We start from the raw sequence: 23,045 nt of genomic DNA, 5'->3' as shown, positions 1-23,045 counted from the left end.
TTAGTGAAAGTATGGATGAATGCCTAATACTCACATCATCCAGCTTCCGCTCAGTTCCTAAGGCCAACAGGTTGTTGAATTCACGCTCCAAGACCTGTCTTGCCTATAAGAAAGTCATAGTTAAAATCCATTTTTAACTGTAGCAAATCTGATATAATTATTTGGAAATAAAATAGATGCAGGAAACAGAGACATGGATATAGAGCTTACTTGAGTATTTTGTGTGGGAATTTGTAACAATAATGCTAAACTGTTGTAATCAAAATTTTCATCCAGGGATACCAAGGATCCATGTACCCCACTTTCGACTATGTTGTTTGCATACTCCCGAAGTCCGATAGACTGCACCCAGTGAATGACTTGATCGTTTGTCCACACCAACACATCTAGGCGAGAGTCAAATACAGATTAATATTTCACAGCAAAGAAATGTTATTTGTACCAATTGGTTTTTTTTTAATAATGAATGACTTCAATTCTGGGAAAAAAAACAATGCTTCTTATACATCTGTGTATTCAGCACAGCAGAGAACCTCCGCACGATATACAGTGATTGGCGGTTCTGAAGACTGTTTCTAAAAGATTCAGGAGTTCAGCATGCTCTTTAGGATTTATGGTTCAGTGATGCAACAGTACAAATCAGATGGGACAGTAGACATAGCTCAGTATACTAATTACTCCAATTACACTGGGATTCCATAAAGAGGGTTTAGTTATGTAAAACGTTAAGCATATGAATTACTGAAATAGAAAGAGAGCCCAGCTGCAGCACAAATCATCTTGACATGTATTTAAAAAAATCTTTTCTATTAAGATTTTCTTTTATAAATTATTTTCCTCCCCACAGAAACCTACCATTTCAGGTCTCCATGAATAATCAAGATGTGGAGATGCCGGTGATGGACTGGGGTTGACAAATGTAAGGAATCTTACAACACCAGGTTATAGTCCAACAGTTTTATTTGAAAATCACAAGCTTTCGGAGGCTTTCTCCTTCGTCAGATGAGTGTCGGATTCCTTGAAAATTACCGCATATATAGTCACAGAACAATGCCTGGTGATTACATATAATCTTTCCAACTGCCTGTTATCAAGGCAATCAAAGGAATTGAATAGTGTTCAGACAGAAAAACATTAGAGACCAGACTACTGAATATACAAACGGCCAGAACCAAAGACAGGGAGGGAGAGAGAGAGTAATGCGGTAATTTTCAAGGAATCCGACACTCACCTCACGAAGGAGAAAGCCTCCGAAAGCTTGTGATTTTCAAATAAAACTGTTGGACTATAACCTAGTGTTGTAAGATTCCTTACATGAATAATCAGGGCAGCTGAACCCACTGCAGATGCTAGATGGCTCAGTACACTGAATCAGTATCAAAGCTAGCTGTAGGTGCTTCACCCAACAGTTCACCTTGTGACAATAGCCTACATCTAAGCCATTAAAGACCCAAAATGGCTCATCTCCATGTGAAGCAAAAACACTAAGTTGAAGGTTTCTGCTGCGAGATAGGAAATAGACTCATTATTTTTTTAAATACACATGAGGGGCACTTTATGCTGAAAGTACTGCTACAAAGGCTATAGTTCCATAATGTTTCCGTAAGCAGTTGGCTTGGCCAATACTGCAAATGATCACTATGACCAACTGATCAGTATATTATTAAGAAGTGTTCTTTTATGTGTACTGCTGCACTAACAGCTGATTAAAAGGCTACTCAGAACATTAATGCTATAAGAATGTTAGTGCTTATAACAAGGTTAGTATTTTTATTTTGTTCCAGGATTCTGAATGGAGCACTGCTCAGCTGTGTAAAGTGCTAAGCAGTGCAGTCATTCTCAGGATTCTCTACAATTGATCAGTTAACCCTAGTTAAGAACAATTACCAGACCATTACTAATGTTTTTACCCATTCATATCCTAGATTGTGTAGATTAACAATGTTACGACTGAGGCAATTGTCTTTCAGGGGAACTGGTGCTAAAGGGATCGCTAAAGTGATGGAAGTGTACTGATCATACAAACAATTGCATTCATACCGTATAAGCTGGGTTGTGATTTCAGAAAGCAGATTTTGATCTTCATAAGTATGTGATCACGATAAGTAGTGATCAATATAACATGGTGTGTGTGTTTGTGCGAGAGAGAGAGATAGCATGCACCGTATGTCACACTTTGTTACAGATACAAACAAATCTTCAAAATCAAGAAAAAGCTTAATGCTGGGTGTATCTGACTGAAGCTAAAACTGATACAATGTTAAATTTTCTGACCAAACAACTAAAGTTTAGATGACCTGTGACTCTATCCTTCACAACAATTGGACCATTTTGCCTTGAAGGGACACATCTTCACCTTAGCAAACTTATTAAAAACTTACAATGTTGCTATATCACTGCCTGTCAGACACTATCAGAGTGAGGGAGGGAGAGGGAAGGGAATGTAGTGACACTATACCCCAAAATGATTCACTTGAGTGAGATCCTTAGATTTGCCAGAGAGAGAGAATCCATCAGTCTGGTCCAGATTCAAACAGTCACCCAGACAGAATAGAGGAGCTTCATCAGCACCAGATGGGGTACTGTGCTGAGCAGTTCTTTTTCAAAGATAAAACATTAACACTGCCTGATCCACCCAACTTCACTTGTAAGAACTGCTGGCCGACGATTGAGTAGCACTGTGACATTCTGTACTACGGACAATCTGAATCTCCTGATTAAAACGGGATTTGTCCCAGTCATAATGTGAAAGGGGGCAGGAAAGAATATGGAAATAAACTGCTGCATGCATTTGTACAAACAAGATAGTAAAAATTACACTGGCATTTTAATAGTTTTTTTTAAGTACAATTTTGGATTTGAACAGAGAAACTGAATAGCAACAGTATTTCTTTCAAACTAACCTTTAATTTCAAGTTGGCTTTCTTCTCTCCTCCGCTCTAGATCCTTCCTATCATAGTTCAATCTCTTCAAACACATGATGCCGTAATGTAAACTTGTGCTGGAAACAAGACAGGTTTCATTCAGTGCAACTTATCAAAAGCCCTTTGACTACTCGTGTGTCAGTTTCAGCTCAGTGGCAGCACTCTTGCCTTTGAGTCAGAAGGTTGTGGGTTCAAGCCCCACTTCAGAGACTGGAGCACAAAATCTAGGCTTACACTTCAGCACATTACTGAGGAAGTGCTGCACAGTCTAAGATGTCATCTTTCAGATGAGATGTTAAGCTGTGGCCCTGTCTTGCCCTCTCAGGTAGACGTAAAAGATTCCATGACACTATTCAAAGAAGAGCAGGGGAGTTCTCCTGGTGTCCTCCCCAATGCGATTGTTTGGTAATTTATCTCACTTTTGTTAGTGGAACCTTGCTATGTGCAAATCGGCTGTCTCATTTCCCTACATCTCAAAAGTATTTCATTGGCTGTGAAGCGCTTTGGGACATCCTGAAGTCATGAAAGGTAAAATATAAATGCAAATTATTTTTTTCTTTACTGGGATAAATTTATTTTAGGTATCAAAGCTCACAAATCAGTTGATTCAAAAATAAACGTTTTATGAAACATCTATTCAAATGCACAAACACCATATGTAGTTGATATGATGTGGAGATGCCGGTGATGGACTGGGGTGGACAAATGTAAGGAATCTTACAACACCAGGTTATAGTCCAACAGTTTTATTTGAAAATCACAAGCTTTCGGAGGCGAAGGAGAAAGGAGAAAGCCTCCGAAAGCTTGTGATTTTCAAATAAAACTGTTGGACTATAACCTGGTGTTGTAAGATTCCTTACATATATAGTTGATAAACAACATTAGATTGGACACAGCCTCTTCAGCCATAATACAGACCTAAAGCTAGTATACTGTTTGTAACCGCATAATGACGTGAAAAAGGGTCCAAATTACTACAAGTTCTAGAAATCTGCTATTGTTATTGTGTAGCACAATAATCTGAATTATAAATAAAGTGACTCACTGCCTCCACAATGAGGCACAGGATTACACGGATAATGCTAATATAGAAAACACTCTAGTGGGAATCCCGGCATATTTATTAGCATAATTGGTTAGCCCTGTATTGGTCAGAGAAGGCAAGTAGTGGATTTTTTAAGGCACTTTAATATACCATGGTCTCTACTTTAACATGCACTGCTCACAGTTCCCTTATTAAACTTCCCCTCCCCTTTCAAAATGCTTCTTGTACAGCTCTATAGGGATTATTATTACTAGATTTTAAAAATTGGAGAAAGGTTTTGTTTTAGTCTTTAACTGTTGTCTTCCAATCTATTTTAATATAAATGACATTATGCTTCCAGCTCATCTTGTTTCCCCTTCTTCCAGCCTATTAAGAGTGATGATGCTTTGAGTAGCACTGTGACTGGAACCACCCTAAATTGGTGATTAACTTTACACAATTGGGAACAATCTAGGGAATTGTGAGGGAATTGTGGATGAAAGATGAGTTCCCAACCACGAGAATTGAGTGGCACTTACAGCATAGTTACAATAAAAAAAACATTATCCCCAGTTAGGTACTAATTTTCATGGTGGCCTCTTCAATTAAACTGTTCATAATCTAGTAGACACGTGAAAAGCTCTGCTTTACTTGGCTGGAGAGCGATACAGAGTCAGGAATATAACTCAGATCTGCAGGCCCCACCTCACTCAAACCAGTACCTGTGATACTACAGTGCCAGAATGGAAAACTGGAATACCTTGTAAGTCAATTGGGAGAGAAATATATACAGCCTTTTATTATACAGAGGGATTCAAACAGAAAAGAGAGAAATGGCACATATGTGTAGATCCGAGTTCTGAACAAAACTAAAGAGATATAAGCCTTTTTACAAGATCTTTCTGCTGTTGCACATTCTAACTTGCTGACGACACTACAGCTTAGCCAGTTCACGCAAATGAATGGCTCCCTCTAATGGATATATTTGCAATCATACGGTAAAAGACAACAGCTCACCGATGAAAGCTGTCAACCATTTTCAGATGCATTCGCAGATCTTTCTTGGTCAGGTGGTCAAGCATTCGAGCATCCACCAGGCACTCCATGAAGTAGCTGCGATACTGGGGCAGTCCAAGGCTGGGAAGCCATTCGTTACCAATCCACTCATGGTTCATGTCTCCATAAGCCAAAGTCTGGTGAGGAACACAGATGAAGTCATTTCTAATAGAAACATACTGGGCTTTTCTTATGAGAACAGAAGCTGACCTCCCTCAATCACTTACATACTGGAATTCATATTAAAAACTGTTGGAAGTAATATATAAACAGAGTAACCAGATCAAGGAAGGACTGGGAAGGATTCTAGTTCACGTATCCATTTACATAAAAGTTTTGGAAGTGTCCACCAACCACCAGATATCACATTTTGTATAAAATGTCAACAGATCACAATTCAACAATCTTGGGGAAAGAAAAGTTTACAAAGAGAAAGAAACCCTGTTAGCTCCTGCTGTTGAAATGACCTGCAGGTATCAAGCATTTGCCAATGCAGAGAAACTTCCAACAATAATAATTAGCTTCTAATTGGCCTCAGGACATATGTAGACCACCTCCACAGGAAGTATCTAAGCAGTGGTTTTAAAACCACATGCCAAATGAGTGGTTAAATATTACAACCATGCTCCAGACCATCTGTGAACAACACCACTGGAGATCAGCCTTTTTTTTAAGAATATAAATGGATGCCAATTGATAAATTTAATGAAACCGACAAGCAAAGACTTCTGGTAAAACAGAAAAATCTGCAGCACTGACATCACTAATTTGTGTGGAGTAACTGCTTTTAGCTTTTATTATTTTGGACAAAAGTCAAAAAATAAAAATGATTGTATCAAGCAGGCAGGACATGAGGCTGACTGCAAACGTGCAAATTCAGTTTGAAAGCCAGATTGTGACAGCTGTCCTTATCCTTTTGGATTTCCTCCAAGAGTTTAAAGCAGCATTTCATTAATGTGAATGGATAAAGTATTTGAAGCCCTGAAGCTGCAGCTAAGATATTACGGCAGCAGTTATAAGGCACTGTAATCTCAGTGCACATGGCGCTACCACATATCAAGCAAAACACATTGGTAACCGACCCCACTGCAGAATATTGCTTCACATTTCCATTTACAAACCTGGTAAGACAATACATAAATCACTTTTCAGAACAACATTCCTTTCACAATTAAGCTGCGTTTTAATGTATTTTCCCCACCTCTCTTGAAGGTGCTGACTCTCCCTGAAGTACGTCTCCATAGATGCCAGCTAGACTACAATTACCCAAGTGCCCATTCTTCATATTTAAGCTTTGACACCAAGTGTCAGCAAGATGTTTAATTGCTCATTTTTTCACCAGAGGTGCAATATTTCATGTTTGTCAGCGTTACAATTTAATTTACCTGCAGAAACTATGAATAAACTTATAAGTGACTTCAGAACACAGTTCCTGTGTTTCCCTACATGTTAGCTGAATACAATTTTATTATGAAAATTAACTAAATGTGAGTTCCCCCAGATGATTCTTGTGGCTAAGGGCTCCACTTGTTTTAATACTTTAAGACCAGTAGGTCTTGGGTTTTATTTCAGGGCAATGGCTGCAAGGTGCTGTTGAAGAGGTAGGTATTAAGGGGGATCTTGCAGGTGGGGAGAAACTTTAGAATATTGAAGGGATTTGGAAAGGGAGTTCCAGAGTGTGGGGACAAGATGGCTGCCACCAATGGTAGACATCTTGGAAAGATTTACTTAACACACATTATAATCATTGCAAGTCAAATTCAAACATATCTGAATGTATGGTACACTCACCTGAGCCCAACTGCCCTCCTCACTCTCCTAACAGGTTAGCAAGTTAGTAAAAGCATTAACAGAAAAGAAGAAATGAAAAAACACTCAGATTAGTTCAATCAATATACCTAAATTCCTGGGGGAGAACATTATTTTACCTCAACAATATTTTTGGCAAAATAGAACACAAGGTAGATGTAGACAGTAAGCCTCAGTAATTCAAGCCATTGAAATACCATTACAGTAAGGGAACAAGGTCTGTGAACAGGAAGAGCAGCAACAGGGTAAACTGCTGTACAAAGATTGTTATAATGTTTCCATTATCTTGGTCTCTTTGGCAATCAAAAATATAATCGGACAAGAAAACTGCATCTCGTCCAGGCAGGCATGCTTGACTATATTTCAATGAAAGAAATACCGTCAAACTAATCACTGGAAAAATAAGAATTCCTCCCCCAGTTGGACAACGGGGCAAGTAGTTAAGAGTGAGCAATGCATAGCACATTGGTTAACTTATAAACCATAGAAATAGGGAAGGTGACTGCATGGACATACAATACGAATGATCTTAAAAAACCCATGTGATTTTGCCACATTTATGTTATGGGTTATACTCTAAATTATGTGGAGGATAAGGAATATCTTAAAAGAATCAAAATCACTTACCTGTACAAAATATCAAACAGGACACACTCTAACATTAATTGTTAAGATGTAACTTTAGTATCTCAGGGGGAATCGTAGAAGGGGTTCACTTTAGTACAGATGGTCCTGGTCAAACTTCAGCCCCAGAACATGTTATTTAGTTGTTTATTCTAGTTGCTATGCTGCATTAAGTCTATTACTGTTAAGAGTCATGGACTATGTAATCAGAAGCCTGATTTACTTTGGACACGAGAACCTCTTCAAAATAGATGAGGCCTATATTGTCTGAATATGTTGAATGACTTATTAGAGATTTGACAGGAAACTTTGTGATGGGCACTCGCATCAAGCTCCTGTCAGCATTATTTTAAGTCGGGTATTAACTAGTTTATTTTACAATATCACCCACTGGAAAATGTACCCTTCAATTCCTTTGTCTACAACACTTATTTACTGGAAATTACTGAGCCTGAAAACAAGTACGATGAATATACATAACAAAATCTAAAACTGCTTACCATCACAATAAAACAAATTACAAGATGAAACAACAAAGTACTACATAACAGGTGCGCATAAACCTATATGCTAGACTGCTCATGGTGAAAAGCTCCACTTCCATCCCATTTAAAACAAAAATCTTTCTACTTCAATAGGAACAACTTGAAGAAATCTCAAACTTCACAATGATTTTATTAATCATTTATTTGTGCTCATTAAGGTGAGAGATATCAATGATAGGGGATAAAACACTTTTCTACTTTTTTTTTTCCTTCCAAATTAGGCCCCCCTTTTATAAGAAGGGGGAGTATGGGGTGTGCTTACAAACTAAAAACCCAAAGAAACCAAAACCAATTTTTCAAATTAAAACTTTATTCGCCTCGTCCAGGATGCACTCCAGCCCCTGCGGTGCCCACCGGTCGCGGAAAGCCTCAAGCGTACCGGCAGACACCGCGTGCTCCCTCTCCAGGGCCACCCGGGCGCGGAGCAACCCGCGAAAGAGAGGCAGACAGGCCGAGCGCCCGCCCCCACGGACCGTGAGCATCCTAGACCTGTGGATAGCCACCTTGGACAGGCCCAGGAGCAGGCCCACGAGGACGTCCACCGACCTGCCCGCCCCCCTCCTCACCGGGCGGCCAAAGATCAGGAGCGTGGGACTGAAGTGCAGCCAGAACTTGAGGAGCAGCCCCTCCAAATAATGGAACAGGGGCTGCAGTCTCGCACACCCAGTGTACAAATGAAAAACGGACTCCTCCAGGCCGCAGAAAATGCAAGCGGCCTGGGTGTCCGTAAAATGGTGTAGCCGCCTATTGCACGGGACTGCTCCGTGCAACACCCTCCACCCCAGATCCCCAAAGTAACACGGGAGGACCCCCGTATAGAGAGCCTCCCACTGGGGACCCCCGTCTCCGCCGGACGGCAGGGTGGCACGCCAGGGCGTGTCCGGGCGAGAGACGAGGGCGAGGAAGTGGATGGTGTGCAGGAGCAGCCCGTACAGGAAATCCCTCCGCGCGGTGTGAAACGGCATGGAGGGAATTTCCGAGAGACGGCTCAAGTTGTGAGGCGCGGCCCTCCGAGGGAGGTTCTGGGGTTTGGCGCCGATTTTCTACTTGTTACTCAATTGTGTCAGAATTAAGCACTCCTAAGTCAAGAAAAGCATGGGTTAGATACAGAGTAAAGACCCTTGTACTGTGGTTCAACAACACACTTTAACCCCAACCTCATAAGAGCATCTCCAGTGTGACAATCCCATTTCCCTTACTTCCCCTCCTTGACTAACAGTCAACTAGCTGGCTGTTTAGTGCACAATTATGGGCAGTTTGATTAAGACTGCCAAAAATCACCCTTACATCTGGCAGATTGATGAGATTTTCAACACATCACTCAGGGCTGGATTCAATCCTAATTTCCAGGATCTCACCTGACAGGATGAGATCAAATGACTAAAGGACCTTCTTCATCCAAACCTAACCGGTGAAGTGAAAGAGATGGTGTTCCAAACCACTGTGCCACCAAGTCTCTTAGCCTTCAAAACAACTTAACACAAATAAGTTAACTAGTTGAAGTCTTCAGTGTTACACACTATTCATGTAATTTTATTTGTCACTGAACTGGGGAAATAATTGACCCTTTCACCTGTGTTTGTGCAGACATTTTTATTTATTTCTCTGCATCTTTTAGGTTACCCCTGCACCATTCCATGACGATAGATAAGTGACTTCCCCTCTGGCTTCTGCCAACACAACTCTTGAATCAATGGCTGATGATCCTTTTAATTTTCTCTCTCTCCCTGTGGGATAAGCATCTGGCCTTCACTCACCAATAAAAGGAATCACAGCTACAAACCAGTGACCTAACACTAACACACCATTTTGCCGGGCCTTTTTAAGTCAATTGAATTGCACTCGATCTGTGGTGCTGCCATATTTCTAAAATTCTCTCCGCTCCCACTTCTGATTTCAGGAGTTCCGATTCCCAGAATACCTCACAAATGCAAATCTAGATACAGGTTCAATCAACCGAGCAAGAATTTGCCTCATCGTAAAGCAGTTAAAATATACGTCGAATACAAGTACTTATTCCTTGTGGGTGACAAACATCAGTTGATGTTTACAAATAGATAAAAGATGAGAGTTTGAAAAAGGTCAAATGAAAATAATGACCAAAGAATCACAGTTCTTGAATACAGTGCAACAAAGTTGGACAGGGAAAGACTAACCGTTTTTGCTGAAGCCGCCATGTTTTCCATTTCCTCATGAGTCACCCAGACATTTCCAGAGGACTATGTGCAAGGCCCAAACAGCATAAGGACAGTCCAGTAAGCAGTGTTAGAGGAGAAAAGTATTACACAAAGGGAAGAATTGAAGCAAGAGATAGTTCATTAAAAACACAATTTCCATGCATAGTCGCTGCCGGAATAAATGCCACAAAACTGCACAGGTAAAGAATTTCGAAGTCTCATTCACACATTTCCTTCAAACATAAATAGACCCCACTGTGTTTTCCTTCTGCAATGAGAAGGCAGAACAGTTTCAGCTGCAGACTTTCAACACGAAGACTCCTTCGTGACCCATTAGCAGAAGATGCACTTTCACAGATCAGGAATGGTGCACCCAGTTCCCACTCCTCCTTCCCCAAAGGACTGCTCCATATGCAAGAAGCATTCCATCCCAAAAGCCTGGCTGGAACCTCCCAAAAGTAATTCACTAAGGTTAGGGGTTACTGAGGTTTGTATTTACACTCAGGCTAACCCGAGTGAGAAAATCTCAATCAACTACATGAGCCAACAAAACATACAGAAACAACTAGAAAAAAGTATGCATTTTCTGCATTGAAAGGAGAGGGAAACTTGAATACAAGGATAAAGTCTTAAAACCATCAATCCCAGGATAGTGGCAGCTGTTTTTTCACAAAATCATTTTTAAACAATCCCATTCCCCTCTGTTGAACCCTGAATATCTGAGTGGATACTCTGTAATATCAACCGAGGGGCCTCTCTTTCAAGGATGTCTTTTTCTTATTGCTATCCATATCTCCAGTCTGTTTCTAGATCAAGCGCAAGCTGCCATTCTCCCCCTCCACATTCAGCTTTCACTAATGTTTTAGGAACATGTTGGAAATGATTCTTTAAAAAAAAATCTATCTACACGGGGCACAACCCTCCTTTAAATGGAACCACATTGTTAAACATCATTTTCACTTTGTATGTCTAGTTTTCAGGTAATAAATAATTGAGAAAATCGATAAAAGAAACAACAGCAGTTTTCCCCAGTGATTTTCAACTATGGCACATAATAGTTCAGAAATTCCTCTCCTTTCACTGACATACTTCCAGAAAGGACTTTCAGTGATTTTGCACATGATGACAGGCTTTGGTAAGTGCAGTCCCACGGCACATGGCTGTATTATTTGTGCATCTGTGTTTTGCAGCAACGACAGGTCCAAAGGATGAACCTTTTATGGCCATGTCCTTCAGAACTCACAGCTCTATTAGAACTTGTACTGGACAACAATTCTGATACATTGTGAAATGAGTTTACTGATGATTTTAAGGCAGTTTTAGTCAAACACATCATTTATCCACTCTCCATATCATCCACCAAACAGTCCATTCCAGAAGCAATAGGGCAAGTAATAGGGTGTATAAGTGAGAAAACTGGTACAGGTCGCCATAACCATCTCATTACAGTAAAGTGGTGGGGAGGAGTTTAAAATTGCCGTTCTACCTGCACTATCTGAATGGGCAATACAGCAGGATGAACTTATTTGTATTGGATTTTGATATAGAAGGGCATAAAGTACTTGAATACATATTAAGTAGAAGCACATCAAACACCTGCATGTATTATAAATACAATATGATGTCTGAATCCTTCAATCGTAAACTACAAGTGTTATGCGGCACTTTATAACCTTCTTCCCAAGATGAGTTTGCAGCTTTCAAAGCACTCCAGTGATTCTGTCCTTCAATATAACTGCAAACTTCAATTGCGTTGGGGGGGTGTTATTCAGTTTTATTATTTTCATCTTTTGTACACAAATAATGTGATCACCATTATAAATTAATACTGTTTTATTTAAATATGCTATTGAGGGTGAAACAACTACATTAATATTTCATTAAAATATTTTGAATATAAAGTTCAAGTATCTCAAAGAATTAAAGTCACTCACTGCATCAATATATGCATTTAATAATTATTAATTTCTATATAATTGTAGCCCTACTGCTTCTGGAATGGACTGTTTGGTGGATGATATGGAGAGTGCACAAATGATGTGTTTGACTAAAACTGCCTTAAAATCATCAGTGAACTCATTTCACAATGTATCAGAATCAGTTGTTATCTCATTAGCATTTACTGTTTTTTTCCCTGCTGTGATTGACTACAAAGTTCACTATTGAAATATCTGATATATATATATTAGAACTCCCATTTATTTACAAATATCACATGATGAAAGAATTCATGAATCTAACCAACAGTGAACCTGAAGGTGTGTGGTGCTATGGTGTTCACCATAGATTTACCTTCACTGATCAACCAACATACCCCCTTCCCTCACCATCACGATCTCAGTGCAATCTTTCTTATTCATCACTGCCAAGTAATAGGGTGTATGTTGAGAAAACTGGTGCAGGTCACCAAAAACATCTCCACATCAGCAGAGCATGCTGCAATCCAATCATGTAAGTGGCCAATTATCAGGAATAATTCCAATAAAGATTGGCATCTTAAGAGTTTTGATGAAAGTAATTGGGAAGCTGTGGAATTCTATTTACAGGTTAAATTAGCACACAATTACCTGCCAATAGTTACATTTATTAACTTCCAATCTGGAGTTGGAAAACTTAAACTGATTAAAGCACTCAGGTGTTGCTCTTCCTCTTTATGCCAGCACTGAACATTTTTGATAGGATGCTACCTTCCCCATTTAGGTATGGAATATGCAGGATATTTTAAACTCACCCTGTTCCATATGCTTCCAAGTATTTGCACAATAGACTGTCAAACAATTTCAAAACACACCATTAACTTACCGTTCTTGATGTAGGTGGTGCTGATGGACTTGTTAATGACACCATTTCCTGTATTGCCAGTCGGAGCTTCAATCGATGAAGGGGATTGCTGATTCCAATTTCCCTCTGTATCTCTGTGTCAGACAAGGCAGACATGATAGCACCACTCTTCACGTTGGCTCGACAGGCTGCAACGTACCAGGCTGGCATTCCCACCCACAGCTGTATAATGTTACAGCAAACATGGAAAATGAACATTATTTCCTGCTTTTATATGCTGGACACCTTTCCTTCTAAAACAAAATGTGCTCTATTTTATTGCAGCCCCACTGCATTGGAAACTTAAAATACCATTGCTGTTTGGGGAAGAGGAGAGGTTAACCTTCGGTGGACTATGCGTAGTAAATATTGTAGTAAACCTACATACCCTGAAACTCCAACTCAAAATAGTCATCAGATGGTATGACAATGCTTTGCAATCACCTTCCTGTTAATTGGGGTCTGGGAAGGAACTAAATATGCAGAAATGCCATCCGAGTGTAATTTTACGTGCATCAATTCACCCATGGCAAACTAAATGAGGGTAGATTTTTACGAATTTGCACTCTCAGTGAGACCAAGGGGTCGATTTTGCAATGATGGCGGGTTGGCAGCAGGGGGTGAAGGTGCGCGTGGCAAACCTGCATGAACAAAACTTACTGCTTTCGACGCGATCGCATGTTGAATGCTGATGATTCACCTGCTCTCTGGGTTTCCCGCCCGGCAGCCAGCCTGATTGACAGGCCGGCTGCCGTCAGGAGCTGCAACACGAGGGGGGGGGGGGGGGGAGGGGGGGGGGGAAGAAAGAGAGCGAGCGAGACGTCATCCGGCGCTGGAATTGAAGATCTGGGTTGGTGGGGGGGGGGGGTGGGGGGAAGAGTGGAAGATTCAGGGGGAGAATGGAAGATCGGGGAGGGCAAGGGGAAGATTGGGGAGGGCGAGGGTAAGATCAGGGAGGGTGAGGGGAAGATCGGGAGGACATGGGGGGGGGGGGTGAAGAGGGGGAGATCGGAGAGGGAGACCATTGGACATCGGAGCAGGGGGCAAAGGTAGGTTCGTTTTGTGTTTTAACTTCCTTCTATGGTGTTTTATGTAATTTATTTAGTTTCTTTATCCCTGATCTGGCCCTCAGTTTCACCAGGCGTGAATCAGAAGCGGTGGGCAAGCCACCCAGGTAAGTTAAAAATCGTTACAATTCCTTCATCTGTCACAGGTAAAGTGCCTCAAGTATTTCAATGAGATACATTTGGCTCTTCAACTGTCATTCCGCCAGCTTTAATTGCCTGCGGTACTTCCGGTTTCGGGTTGCCTGCAAGCACAGACGTGGGTCCCTGGGAAACTTGGAAGTCGGCGGTTTGGAGCCGGCTTCCGAACCCGAACGGGATTTCTGCGATTTTCGGAGCCCCCCCGCCCCCAATGCACCCGTCTTTGCCCCCCAAAATTGAGCCCCAAATATCAGAGAGTTCACCTACCCTACAAACAGCAGAAGAAAAGGACAAGCTTCTCAGAAAAGAAGTCAGCTATCTCAGCCTACTTCAGAGTAGACAGGAGATATAGGGGCACCCGATTCATAAATAAAAAGTTTGCCAAAGATTTTGTTTTTGTTTTCATGCAAACGTTCTGACCTGAGTGATATCAAAGCAAACCAGCAAATGGCTTGGGGGGTGGCATCATCTAGTCAAAAATGGTGCACAGCTTCTCTGATTCTGCTACCGTAAAAAATTAACAAAAAGGTTCAGCAAATACTTTTTCATGCCGACTTCATCTCTCCAACAACATAAAGCAGGCAGTTTGAGGCCTGAAAATCCCACATTATGAAAGTGGAGTACTTGCTGCAGCTTTAAAATGCCTTGTTTGAAAAAAAACTCAAACATCAATTCGCATTTACAAGGCACCTTTAACATAGTAAAGCACTCCAAGGTGCACAGAGACATATGGAAAATGAGCACTGAGCCAAAGAAGAGATTCGATGGGTTGATCAAAGCTTGGTCAGAGAGGTGGGTTTTAAAGAGAATCTTAAAGAAGGCGAGGAAAGTGGAGGGGCTTAAGCAGGAGAATTCCAGTGAGTGGGACTGAGATGAGTGATGACACAGCTATCAATGGTGGGTTAAAGAGAGGGGTGGCACAAAAGGCTGGAATCAGAAGAACAGAGTTTGGGTGAGTTATAAGGCTGGGAGGGGCAAGGCCACGGAGGGATTTAAATACAAGAATAAAAAAAAATAATTTGAGGCATTGTAGGTCAGAGAAGATGCAGGCGATAAGTGAGCAGGACGCTATGCAGAATAGGATACCTGCAGCAGAGTTATGTACAAGCTGCAGTTTATGGAGGGTGGAGGATGGGAGGCTAGCAAGGAGAAAATCTAAGTAATTGAGCCTAGAAGTAACAAAGTCATGTGTGATGATTTCAGCGGTGGATAGGCTGAGATAGGGTTGGAAACGGGTGATGTTCAAGAGGTAGAAGTAGGTGGTCTTTGTGATGGAAAGGATATAGGCTCAGAAACTGAGCTCGGGGCCAAAGAGGAAGCAGAGGATGCGAACAATATGACTCAGTCTAAGACAGTGGCTACGGATGGGGATAGAGTCACTGGCGGGAGAGCGGAGTTTGTGGTGGGGACTGAAGGTGACAGCTTTGGTCTTCCCAATGTTTAGCTGGAGTAAGTTAAGACTCATTCAAAACTGGATGTTGGACAAGCAGTCTGATAGTATAGAGGTAGTGGAGGGATAGAGAAAGATGGTGGAAAGGTAAAGGTGGTGGAAAGTAAAACTGGGTGTCATTGGTACATATGTGGAAGCAGCCCCTATGTCTGCAGATGATGCCACCCAGGAGCAGCATACAAATGAGGACGAGGAAGCAGCCAAGGATAGATTCCTGGGGGACTGACTGGGGGTGGGAAGAGAAGCCATTGCTATAGATGTTCAGGCCACAATTGATTAGTTGACAAAACAATAATATCTTACAGTGGTTTAGAAAACAATACCAGACTAAACAATTTTTTTTGTTTCTTGCACCTTTCTAAATTAAATATAATTTTCAGGTCTTTGTTCACAGTCTTAACTAGAAAGTGCAGTCTAGGAAAAATTGCATTTCCAATTATCTAAAGATCCAGTAAATTGTACTTCATATTTAGTTTGAATTATCAGAGTAAAATTTGAGTCTAGGAAAACAGGGGTTGAGAGCTGGGTAATAAAAATGGAGCAGCAACACATCTGTGTTCACAATTTTAATGGTCGTATGTCTTAATTCCAAAGCTGACAGCTCTACAGGCATTTACCTCAAGCCACGATACTACTGTTGGTCCATCCCATTGTGCAAATGGCATACCTTTCCTCCGAGCATCCTCCAGCAGCTCATGCCTAGAAGACAATTACAATTAAGATCAGCTTATTGTGTTCCTTTGACTAATGCCTCACCAAAAGCGAAGTGTTGGATTCAATTCAGGTTGGAACCTCTGATCCGGTTGCAAAAGTATTTACTAACTCCTCTAAAGGGAGGAAAGTTCAGTTTTGATTTTTGCACTATCCTTTCAAAAGCCTGGAAACCCAAATGAATCAAATTTTTAAAGGATTCACTTCGGTTACATCACATAGATCAGACTGTCCATTTCATTTTTACATTTCTAGCCTTCTACACAGAAAAAATATTGCACTTCAATTCTCTCATCATTTTGTTTCTTTGTGAGAACTGCTCAAAGGAAGTCTAATCGGTTTGGAAAGGGTTAACAAGGCTTATCTCACCGTCGTCCGTTCCATCTTGAATCAGTTGATGTATCTGGTAACAAACCTATCCCTCCACCTATCCCTATTCCCATGTTTAACCTTTTACATTGGGCCAGACTGTCGGTCAGTTGGAACACAGTAACATTTTGCACAGCCCACAAACCCAATAGGGCGGAATGAGCATGGTGCTACTATTTATAAATAATAGGTCACTTCTCAAGAAAAAAATTGACAGGTTGCAATTTAATCTCAATATTACCTGCTGTGATAATGATCATCGACTACAAATAAGAACACATGGCCCTAAAATGTGAAATGTTATTTCTGATTGAAACTACAAGGAATTTTGTAAATGCGAGAACCTATCAAAGGGGTAATGCTAACTCAAGTCTGTTTTCAAAAAAATGCACATTAGTGCAACAAACAAATATACAAGCTTAAATTATGTTCTATTTTTACTTATTACAAACAAGAAACTCAATTCTGATCCAAACTTAAGAACTGCGAACAACAGCCCAGAATATTTAGGAATATTCCACTGGAATGGAGATTGGAGATAAAACTCAAATCTTGAAACATCAGTTAAAAATCCAGGATTTTATTTAAATCTATCATTGTGTGTAATGGCAGCCTGCAAATTCACCTGTGTCGCAAACAGTCTGAGGCGGAGCTTGCTGCACAAGTTATATTTTGTATGTAAAAGAGATTTGAGCAATGTGGAATCAGGTTTTGGCAGCCTGCCTCTTCAAACTGTCTAACGCTGCAGGTGTAGGATTTGAAATTTTAGGATATTTCAGGAGTGTGATTCTGTCAGTCTTACTCTGTAATATAGGCCAAAAAATTCACAAATCCCTCTAGTCAGTGTTTTGATGATGTTCTCTTGCTTGAAAATATACTTCAGGTTCAAAAAAGTACATTTGTATACCATGGTAGTACAAGATATTGATAAGCCAAACATAGATTCGATGTTACTCTCAAGTTAAAAGTCAAGCAAGCGTTAGAGGGCATGCAGTGCAGTATTGAGGAAAGGAGATGATTTTGTTGTGGAAAACCAAAACCAAAGTACTAATAAAAAATTAAAACAGATTAGAGTACATGGAAAGGACAATTCTGTGAGATGAGTTAAGACATGCTTCTAGAAAAGCTGGTAGTACTGTAGGCAAGTCAACAGATCTCCCTTATCCAGGGCTGATTCATACTAGAACTGGATGTGTTGCCAAGTTACTGATGAAAGGTCCCACTTGAAATGTTAGCCCATCTTTTCTCTTTTCAAATGTTGATGGACCTGCTGTGTTTTCATTAGGTTTGAAAATTACTGACTTACAAGAATTGAAGGCTGGAGTAAAATACTCTGAATGAATTTTGGCCTTGCACAAATTCATAGGCCATTTTATCCTGGGATAAAAGGACATGTAGGTTGCATTAAAGAAAATACAAGTCATTTTGGACACCTAACCCATTGAGGTTAAATAGGTGCAACAAATACTCTGTGGCATAATATGTAGCACAATGCACACAGGTGGTGCATTAACATGAAACAGAATCATGACGCATGTATGGAAGTGCATGGAATTGGCTCCGCACAGTCAGTGGGCCAAGGCTGGAGGATTTTAATGTCAGCAGGTCCCAAAGGCCAAACAAATCTGGGTTTGCATTATCAATGGCAACCTGTAGTCTGGGCCATTTATATTCGTGAGTGCCCTCAATGGCCCTTCCTCAAGATACAAATTAAGATACTGCTATAGTTCTCTACAAATCTCACTCCTAGGGACCTAATAAAAATGGTTCATATTATCAAAGGATATTTCGGCATCACAGGATGTTAGAACAACAGTAACAACTGCAGTTAATTTAACGGTAAATTCCCAATTTTTATTATGTCCTTGGGGAAAGATAATGGCCCAGATATTGCTCAAAAAATAATGGTGAACTGAACAGAGCTCACCGTTATTTCAGGGAAAATGGAAGAGCAAGTTCTGAAGAGCGCACATGCACAGTCAAACGTGGAAATCCAGAAATTGCTCTTCCTGATTCCCTGCTGATCTGAAAGCTTCGCAGTAAAGAGCGCTCACCGGCTGGAATGAATAGACCAGCATGAACTTGCTCTCCTGCCCAGCTGGAAGCTAACTAATCTCTCCAGAAAAAAGCTACGCTGAGTTATATCAGGTCTAAACTAACTTTTAACAGCATGGTAAGTATTAATGGCTGCTGAACAATCTCTCTGGTACTGAAAATTAATTTTTAAAAATGTGGAGTCTCATTCCTCCCGGTTTTAATAGTTTATGCACATTTAAAAAAAACTTATAAATTTAAAATTTTTTTTTTTTTACTTTGTCTTTCTGTCTCTTTTATCTCTCTCTTAATCTTACCCTCTCTTTATTTCACTTTCTCTAACTGATTTTATAATGAATTTACTAATCTATCAGACACTTCTTGGTTCTTAGTCTGCACAGCTTGTCTATGATGCTTCAAGCTAATTGGTTGAAGGGACAGAGAGATCCTTTCCCTGCTCACACAGCTCAGAGAAGCCCGGGAAAGAACACTACATGTGTTTAAGCTCGCCATTGAAGGAAGTTGCCGCCGAAAAGCCCGCGGATGCTTAGTGGGTGAGATTTAAATCTAATGAGCGACGGGCACTGTTGTTTTGCCGTTCAGAGCAATTTCCTGGCTGGTTAAGCACTTCAAAACAGAGGGAGCAAGTCACACCCAGCTTGGAAGCAAGTTACTCTGAGCTACGTTCTTTGTCAGTGAAAGATACCTGACACATGGAAAGACTCATAGTAACCTACAGAGGGGATGAAAAAATAACTCATTGGCCCGCAAATTGCTCTAAGGGGCGAACGAACAGCACTCGCCGCTCCATAGATTTATACTCACCCACTAACTTACCGCGGTCTTTACTGCGGGCACTTCCCCTAATAGGAAGCGGAGAAGAGCCCAGCGTTAGTTCCAGCGAAGTCAGGGCCCATGGAAGAAGCGAGAGGATCGATCTCTCCCCTCGGCCAATCAGATTGCAGCATCCTTGAAAAGCAACGAAGAGTCAAAACCTTGAAGTGCAAGCTGCAATGTAAAAACCAGGAAGTGAAAACTACAACAATAAAATCATGTGTAAGAACAGTTATAGACAGCGAAAAAAAGAGGGTAAGAAATAAGCGAATTAAATAAAAGAGACAGAAGGAAAAAGTTGATTTTTTAAAATTTAATTTTTTTTTAGTGACCAAAATCTATTAAAATAAGGAGTAATGAGACTCCACGTTTTTAAAAGTTAATTTTTAGTTGTTTGGCAGTCATAAAGACTTAGCATGCTGTTAAACCTTAGTTTAGACCTGGTATATTTAAGTGTACCTGATTTGTGATATTAGTTAGTTTCCAGCTAGACAGAAAAGCAAGTTGGTGCTGGTCCGTTGATTCTGCTGATTGCAGATGGCAATATCCCTTTAAGGCGAACCTGTCAGATCGCTGGTGAACCAGGAAGAGCAAGTTCCGGATTTCCGTGTTTGTCTGTGCATGTGCGAATGCTGGAACTTGCTTTTTCATTTGACCGCTAACAATGGTGAGCACTGTTGAACTCACCATTCTTTTTAAAGCAATTTCAGGCCATTACATCATTGGCTGATGACTAAATGCAAAGAAAGCAGATTTTGAGTGCAGATTTTGTGCTTATTTAGTGAGATTCACCCAACAGGACCTAGGTTTTGATTTCTAAGGCACACTGAAATCTTTCAGAGAAACGGTAGACCAGCTTGTTAACAATCAATAAAAATCACACTTCAAAAAAAAACTAAAGTGTAACAATCAGAGGCCATGAGGGAGAGGAAGAAAAATGCAACTAACACAAAGGGCACTCAGTGAACAGAACTTACCCAGAACTGTTCATAAGTGGATGAAAGAATAAATGGAGAGAAATAGAGAAAATAAAACTACATGCGTGTTGCTAGCTGGCATTAACAAACAATACTTATGTAAAATAAAGTAAAAGGACGACTGCAAAATCATGAACATAAATAATGCCTTATGGTTGGATTGGAACAAAACATTAAAACATCAAAACATCAGAATCTCTATCATTCTGTTCAATGTTTTCTGATGAAGTCCAGTGGACTATATTTTTCTTAGTCACAGAGTGGTCAAAGACACTTGAGGAGCTACCTCAGTGATCATGTAATAAACCAAATACCAGGCTACAGTTTAAGATATACTGGCAGAATTAAACTGTTTTGGGTTTAACTTTTTAAGGGCGGCGGTTCTCCTGTGGGTCCCTTTAAGTGCTAGTCAATAAGGAACCACATTAGAATAAGAAATTGTTACACTTGAGTCTGCCTTTCAGCAGAGTTCCTCTGATGCTTTGAAAATAGAACAAAAGAACCAATAAAAAGTTACAACTATCTTCATTTACTGAAACATTCAAGATACTTGACCAAAGCTTTAAAAAAAGACATAATTAGTTAAAGAAAGCTGGAGTTCTAGGACTTGGGGCATTGCACTATTGAAGTTTCTTCGTTGTATCACAGAGTGGAAGAAAAGTTTCACACCCAGGGTTCCACATATGGTGGGTTCCCAGTCTTGGTCAGCTCATCATAGGCAAGGTGCCTAGTGGAAGTGAGGTAGTTTCACACTAGGGAGAAAGGGAAGAGCGAAGGGTAAAAGCATCTCCTAGCACCAGGCTACATGAAGGTACTGGCAGGCTCCAGACACTAGATTACAGAGAAACATTGGTAGAGCCATGTCATCAGGTTAAAAAGCATTGGCAGAGTCTTGGCACTACGTTATAAAGGGGCATTAGGACCCAAGCATTATGTTGCAGAGGGGTACTGACAGATCCCTGGTACCAGGCTACAAAGGGGCACTGATAAAACTGTGGCACAGAGTTATAGAGGCACTTACAGAACCCTCATATCATAGTACAGATACATTTGATTGTCTAACAACCCTACTAGATGTGGAATAGCAGGTGATGCAATGGGATCAAGGGGAGGGGGTATGAATGCTAGAGCAGGTATTGCTTTTCTTCCATTGAAAAAAATAAATATTATTCAAGTAGTATTGAAAACAACCACATGATAAGGACTCTTACATGTTTTTAAAATGACTAAAACATACTTTTTCTTTAGCCTTCGGTCCCTCTCTGCTTGTGTTCCAAGTTTTCCCAGAGTAAGGGAGTCCTGGATGCCCATTTCTGCATCCAACATGCCACCTAGTTAACAATAAATGAACACTGAGAAAAAGCACTGATCTTATTTTTACTTTAATCAAAATTCCAATAGTTAAAAATGGATGAAAGTTGGATTCCGACATCTACTGATGGATTAAAGCAAAGATGTCACTGCAAGCAAACATACGATATAACAGAAGCAATAGGACTGCGGTGGTACAAGATATTGATGTGCCAATGCCTTGTCGATAGGATGTGGATTCATGCTTACAACGCTCCAGTTGGCACAGTCCCCATCTCAGCCATGCTGTCAGTACAAGGTGCTGACTGGAGGTCAGGGATGGGGGGGGGGGAGGTGGAAGTGGCCCATGCCATTCTTACGCATCTCCTAGTAGAAGTCTCAGGAGTGTCATTGGCAGAGATCTGGCAGCAGGTTGGCTGCTTTTCTTCTTATTTGGGGTATGTTGTGAATGGGGGGAAGTGAGAGGAAGAGAAAGACCTACAAAAGGGAGAAAAAAATCTTCTAGGGTCCCAAAAAAAACCAAAAGTAAACAATTCTTGTCAGGTTAACCAGAGAATTTTCCCATATATAGTTTCATAGTATGATACAGCACAGGAGGCGGTCATTTGGCCCACCGTGCCTGCGCCGGCTCTTTGAAAGAGCTATCCAAATAGTCCCACTCCCCTGCTTTTTCCCTATTGCGCTGTAAATTTTTCCCCTTCAAGTATTTATCTAATTCCCTTTTGAAAGTTATTAAATCTGCTTCCACCATCCTTTCATGCAGTGCATTCCAGATCATAACTCGCTGCATAAAAAATGTTTCCTCATGTTGCCTCTGGTTCTTTTGCCGATCTTAAATCTGTCCCCTCTGGTTACCGACCCTTCTGTCACTGGAAACAGTTTCTCCTTATTTATTCTATCAAAACCGTTCATGATTTTGAACACCTCTATCAAATCTCATCTTGACCTTCTCTGCTCCAAGGAGAACAACCTCAGCTTCTCCACATAACTGAAATCCCTCATCCCTGGTACCATTCTAATAAATCTATTCTACACCCCCTTTACGGCCTTGACATCCTTCCTAAAGTGCGGTGCCCAGAATTGAACACAATACTCCAGCTGAGGCCTAACCAGTATTTTATAAAAGGTTTAGTATAACTTCCTTGCTTTTGTACTCTATGCCTCTATTAATAAAG

The 23,045-nt window shown here is 40.6% G+C and overlaps 1 protein-coding gene across 1 annotated transcript in view; it reads right to left on the bottom strand.

Moving 5' to 3' along the window:
* ppfia4 (PTPRF interacting protein alpha 4) overlaps nt 1–23,045 on the bottom strand; it is a 560,134-nt gene that overhangs the window by 13,604 nt on the left and 523,485 nt on the right. The window contains exons 19-27 of the mRNA XM_068007385.1: nt 21,797–21,890; nt 16,252–16,333; nt 12,962–13,162; nt 10,139–10,201; nt 6,796–6,822; nt 4,966–5,141; nt 2,904–3,001; nt 211–386; nt 35–103 (exon numbers count right to left, since the gene is read on the bottom strand). Coding sequence (XP_067863486.1) covers nt 35–103; nt 211–386; nt 2,904–3,001; nt 4,966–5,141; nt 6,796–6,822; nt 10,139–10,201; nt 12,962–13,162; nt 16,252–16,333; nt 21,797–21,890 — 986 coding nt within the window. The remainder of the gene's footprint in view (nt 1–34; nt 104–210; nt 387–2,903; nt 3,002–4,965; nt 5,142–6,795; nt 6,823–10,138; nt 10,202–12,961; nt 13,163–16,251; nt 16,334–21,796; nt 21,891–23,045) is intronic.

The sequence above is a fragment of the Heptranchias perlo genome, chromosome 27 (genome assembly GCF_035084215.1).
Source record: "Heptranchias perlo isolate sHepPer1 chromosome 27, sHepPer1.hap1, whole genome shotgun sequence".
NCBI classification, from domain to species: domain Eukaryota; kingdom Metazoa; phylum Chordata; class Chondrichthyes; order Hexanchiformes; family Hexanchidae; genus Heptranchias; species Heptranchias perlo.
This window is presented reverse-complemented; position numbering and strand designations above follow the sequence as displayed.